At 33.6% G+C, this 6142-nt stretch overlaps 1 protein-coding gene and 1 pseudogene across 1 annotated transcript; both read right to left on the bottom strand.

Moving 5' to 3' along the window:
* Positions 1 to 855: 855 nt before the first annotated feature.
* Positions 856 to 1744, bottom strand: LOC127207608 (olfactory receptor 1052-like; annotated as a pseudogene).
* A 2927-nt stretch (positions 1745 to 4671) lies between these two features.
* LOC127207436 (olfactory receptor 1052-like) lies at positions 4672 to 5610 on the bottom strand. The gene has a single exon (XM_051166859.1). It carries the CDS (start codon positions 5608 to 5610, stop codon positions 4672 to 4674), a length of 939 nt encoding a protein of 312 aa, XP_051022816.1.
* Positions 5611 to 6142: the final 532 nt, after the last annotated feature.

Genomic DNA, 6142 nt, shown 5'->3' with positions numbered 1-6142 from the left:
GACTAAACAGCTTACAAAACAGGAAAGAAAGAAAAACAAAGAAGGGGGGAGGGAAAGAAAGAAAAAAGCGCCACATAATTACACATAAATCCTTTCTCGCGTTTACTGTATTACATTTTATTTATCTCACAAAAGTTCATATTGAAATATAGGATTAATTCTGTTGGGACATGATATGATGACACAGCTGTTTCTTTTCTGATTAAATTTAAAAATTTCTGTAAAGTGAATGATAATAAAAATGGGAGGGAGGGAGGAATGGGAGGATACAAGAGATGGGATAACCATTTAGATGTAATATGAATAAATTAATAAAAAATGTACTTTAAGTAAAGCTTTACTCTAGGACAGAATATTAAACACATAATTTCATATTGTGTATATTCAGTAGGAACCTTTTTTTTTGTGTTGTATAATGTTTTACTTCTGTGTAAAATTTGCTTAACTGTGTAAGAAAATGCTTATATTTTTGAGAAATTTCTCTTTCTTTGTTTTATTTTATGCTCCATTTACTGAAATGGAAGAATGTTTAAATTTATCTTTATATATCTATATATTTGAACCTGATATATTCATATTTAATATACATTTAATATATATATATATACAAATATATTTGAACTTAAGTAAGTGGAAATATTAACAACTGTTTCAGATAATCGCCCCAGGTGCTAGCCTAGAGTTCAGAGCTGATAACAGACTCCCATTTGTATGTGCATGATTGTATTCTTTATCATTATTGTAAATGAATCGAATCAAATTGAATAGTCCCTGATGGTCTAGTGAGATAAAACTTAATATATGTTTGTAAATATTTTCAGTTTTTAATTTCTCTTTGTTAGAAATAGTCAGAAATCAACTAGAGAGACATTTTGTCTCCAAGGCCTTTTTCCCAGAATCTTTCAATTCTTTGTTTCTTAAGCTATAAATCACTAGGCTCAACACAGGAATCACCAGGGTATAAAGTACAAATACTACCTTCTCTTGTTCTAAGGGGTATTTGGAGCTAGGTTGGATATAACTGAAGCTGACTGACTTGTATGGATAACTAAGCCACAGCTGTTAAATTGGATGCACCGACGAGGAGAAAGGCTTTGCATCTGCTGAGTGGATTCTCGGGATAGCAGCAGCAATAAAGATGTAGGAAAGTATTACAGTCAAGGGAGTTGTCACTGCAATAACTCCAGAGGAGACCCAAGGCTCATTCATGGTGCTGTCAGAACAGACAGCTTCAATGTGTCAGGAACGTCACAGAAGAAGTGATTGATAATTTGGTCCACAGAAGGACAGCTTCTGTGGTATTTGTCAATGAGTTGATTACACCTCCTAGGAAGGAAACAAGCACTAGACCAACACAAACCATTTTAGTCATGGCTGCTGTATTAATTAAGGAGTTTACAATGGCCACATAACAGTCATAAGTCATTGCAGCCAGCAAATATCCTTCTGTGGTAACCAATAATGCAAACAAATAATATTACACAACAAAGAAGTTCGTCAGCAATATGAATACAAATACGGAGAAATACCATACATCCACAAAGGTCAGAGACCTAAGGAAGTGGTACATTGGTATGTGGAGTTTAGGAGTTAAGTAGACCAGAAATAACATTCCCATATTCTTCACTATAGAGATGACATAGATCAATAGGAACAAGGTGAAGGGAAACACCTTGAATTCGTTATGATCTGTCAGTCCTAAAAGGATACACTCAGTAACAATTGTGAAGTTGGCCTCATCCATATACTTGTGTGTCTTGGTATTTGTTAATGATGGGATATTTTGATAATAATAGTGGAATACACGTATCTAAGGGATCTAGCTATATTTTCTGTATTGAAGAATTCTATCTCTGCTATTCTAATAAACATAAATGTTTAGCTAAATATCTATAATTTCCAGAAACATCATATTTCCCTCCTCCATGAAAAACTGTATTCATAGATTTAAATGAATGTTGGATTCTTTGTGAGGGATCTAATTAAATGCTACCCTGTAGGTGGACAGGAATCTAAATTTAGCTTCCTGATTATAACAAGTTGTACCTACTTTATAAACCTGCAAGACCTACATTTGCACATTTAACGTATGATCCCATGCACACAAGTTGTTATTAATACCACTTGGTTTTACTATAATAACATCTGATGTGACATGTCTTCTCAAAAATAATAAAAGTATGTATTGGTGAGAAATGTAGTGATGTAATGGTTGCTTAACATTCTCAAGACTCTGGTCTCAACATACAACCCACACATAAAAAATACTCTATAGCATAGCATTTTAGTTATATTCCCATATGCTGTCAAAATTAGTTACTATTCTGCATGTGTATACGGTGTGTGAGCTTTGTACATAAGACCTCACTCATGCTAGCCAAGTACATTACTACAGAGACGCCTTATTTTTGTTTCTAAAGTGTGATTGAAAAGCAGAGAACTAGCAGTCAGTAGCCCCAGACTGCCCTCAAGGGACAGTCAGTCAGAGACACTGGCTTCTGAGGTCACCATCTGTGAAGGATACTTTGAACTGTAACAAAGTATCATACAAATAACATTTAGGGTTTTATGTTTGATAAAAAAAATACTTGATTTCATCTCAGGTTTTGATGCTTGATTAGGAGAATGTTAAAAATAATCTAATCACATAAAGTAAAACAATCTTTGCTTTCATTCTGCAATAAAGATTTGATAGTAAGCAATATCTTTACAAATATAAATAAAATATAAATTTTATAACATAATTATATATAATATGTAATATAAACTTTATATAATATATAACTATATATTATTATATTTATAAATATAAATAAATTATATTATATTGTATATCATAAATTATATATATAATATAATATATAATTTTATATTTTATAATATAAATTTAATTTTATAAAATTCATAAGTATAAATAGAAATATCTTTTTGTTAGTATACATTTCCTCCAAACTTGTAACTTTTCCAGGGTAGGAGACAATTTTTCACAAAGAAGCCAGGCAACTCAATTGCCTCTTGGTCCTTAAAAACCAACTAGAATGTGAATAACTATTTTAAACATATGAATGGCAGATTAACTAGTAAATGATAAGTTAATTAATGATTACCTTGCTAAATTGTTCTTCCTTTAGTTCTATGATTCCTCTATTCATACAGTCGGTAAAATACAGAAAATAATCACATTGTAAGAGGTTTGATTCAGTAACAAGAAGATAACAATACCACCTCTAAGTTAATTGTAATAATAATTGAATGATAGATATAAACACTGATTATTTACAATATATATGTATATACACATATAGTATATTATATATGCATATAATTAAAACATAATAAAATGAAAAAAAAATGACATGGCATGAAATTAAGAGATGAGGAACCTCCAAAATGCCATTGATTTTGTTTTCTGTTGGACATCGATGGCTAGGTATGTGGCATATCATTAGGAGTAGCTTATTTCAACTCCCTTGGACAAATTTTTCTTGGCAAATGGTTATCAATTGGAGATATATTCTGGGTTAGGGATGGGAGCATGTGTCTTTTTTTTTTTTTTTTTTTTGCTGTAGGACCTCATCCAATGGAGACATATGTAGGTTCTATGCATACAGCGCAGACTTTGAGTTCACATAAGTTGATTTACAGGGATTTGTCGTATGTTGTTTTGTTTTTGTTTTTAAGATTTATTATATATATACAATGTTCTGCCTGCATGAATGACTGCCTGCCAGAAGAGGGCACCAGATCTCATTATAGATGGTTGTGAGCCACCAGGTGGTTACTGGAACTTGAACTCAGGACCACGGGAATAGCCGACAATACTCTTAACCTCTGAGCAAGCTCTTGGGCCTTGTTTTTTGATGTCTTCCATCCCCTCTGGCTCTTATGCTTTTTCCACTTCCTCTTCATCAGGATTCCCTGAGCCTTGATGGAGGGTTTTGATGTAGACATCCTATTTCGGGATGAGTGTTTAAGTGTTCCTCACTCTCTGCATATTATCTTACTGCTGGCCTTTTTATTTATTCCCATCTGCTACAGCAGGAAGCTTTTTTTAATGATGGCAGAGCAAGGAACTAATCTATAAGGGTAGCAGAATGTCATTAGTTTTTCTTTTCTACATTCTTTTATTGGACCATTCATATTTGGTTTTGCATTAGGCACATGAGTTATCTAGTATTAGGTTCTCGGCCAACTAGGCAGTGTCCGTCATTACTATTTTATTATGCTGAAGAGTTCTCTTCCTTCCTTATTTACTAGTAGTTTTTTCCAATCCTTAGTTACATTTCTATGTCACAGCAGTTGTAATAAAACTGGTATTTCATGAAAGTTAGTTTATTTAAGAATTTAAGTCATCAGCCACATTTTTGTTCAGCAATTTACCATACTATTAAGCATTATATATATATATATAAAATATATATATATAATATATATATATATGAAAATCATTTCTACTTTTATGGAAACTTTGTAGAGCCATGTAAAAGAATTCATGAAAGTCATGCTTTCATGTTTAAACTTCCTCTAAGACAATATAATATCTGATAAACAAAAATTATTAAAATATTACTGGTCTACAATTGTATCTGATGCTTATAAGTGATTTATACATTTTAATAATGTCAATTTGAAGACTCCCATGAAGTTTTCAATGCCAGAGAAAATAAATGGTCATGAGGTATTTCTCTCCTTATAAATTGACCTCTTGGCTGCTTCCTTCACATCCTTGTTCCTCAGACTGTAAATCAGAGGGTTCAACATGGGGATGACCAAGGTGTAAAAAACAGCAGAGACCTTTTCCTGTTCCATGGAGTACTGAGAGCTCGGCTGTATATAGCTAAAAGTCACAGAACCATAAAATAATATCACAGCTGTCAGGTGGGAGGCACAAGTGGAGAAGGCTTTGCGCCTCCCCTCCGCTGAGCGGATTTTCATGATGGCAATGATAATGTGTATATAAGACACCATGACTATGGTGAAAGTAAAGATAGCAATCACTCCAGAGAAGACCAAAAGCAGCATCTCATTGATGTGTGCATCAGAGCATGAAAGCTTCAGAAGAGGAGGGATGTCACAGAAGAAGTGATTCACAATGTTTGGACCACAGAAGTCAAGTCTGAGTAGACCTATTGTGTGAGTCAGAGAATTAAGGAGGCCACCCAAGTAACATGCAAGAACCATCTGAGTACAGAGGCTGTGGGTCATAATAACTGTATACATTAAGGGGTTTGCAATAGCCACATAGCGATCATAAGCCATCATAGACAGGAGGATACCTTCAGTCGTTATATAAACAGCAAAAAAGAAACTCTGCAGAACACAAGCAAAGAATGTGCTAGACTTGTGTTCTGACAGGAAATTGACCAGCATCTTAGGTGCTATTACAGTAGAGTAGCAGATATCACAGAAAGAGAGGTTACTAAGGAAGAAATACATTGGGGTATGAAGTTGTGTGTTCAACCATATCAGGATGATCATCCCCCAATTACCCACAAGAATTATGAAATAAATTAGGCTGAAAAGCAAGAAGAGAGGTACCTGCCAATTATGATTTTCAGTTAAGCCTACCAGAAAAAATTCCTTCAAACTTGTATGATTCCAAAAAGCCATAATTCAGCGCTATACAGGTCCTTGCTACAAAATAATATCGTGATAAATGAAAAATAAATAAATAAAAGCATTTCCTTCAGGATCTGATGGTCATCATGGTTTGAGACATTGAGAGGTTATCCTGTGGTAGGTGAGGAAAAAAAAATAGAAACCTCAGAAGTAGCCCATTTGTGTGATACTATACCTATACCATTAGACTCAATTGATTGTAGCTTATATTTATTTATTCCATGTTTTCAATTTCCTTAGATTAGGAAAGAATAACTGAACTCTCTATGTCGTAAAACTCTCAGTTGGTAGAACTAAGATCTGAATTTAAGGTGAGGTACAGAAACTCTGTCTCACTATTACCTATCAGCCTTCTGATGGCATGAAATATAAAGTTATTACCATCTTGTGACAAGGGAACTTTCAACATCCTGTGGGTAAACATTTCAAAGTATTTCCCTTCCAGTTAACCTAAACACACTGAATTCATTACTAACCCCATACCTCCCTTTCCAAATTCATCACCTCAAAAATCTCCTCACCT

Source organism: Acomys russatus, chromosome 24 (assembly GCF_903995435.1).
Source record: "Acomys russatus chromosome 24, mAcoRus1.1, whole genome shotgun sequence".
Lineage (NCBI taxonomy): Eukaryota > Metazoa > Chordata > Mammalia > Rodentia > Muridae > Acomys > Acomys russatus.
The sequence above is the reverse complement of the archived record's forward strand: the minus strand, read 5'-3'. Positions and strand labels throughout refer to the sequence as shown.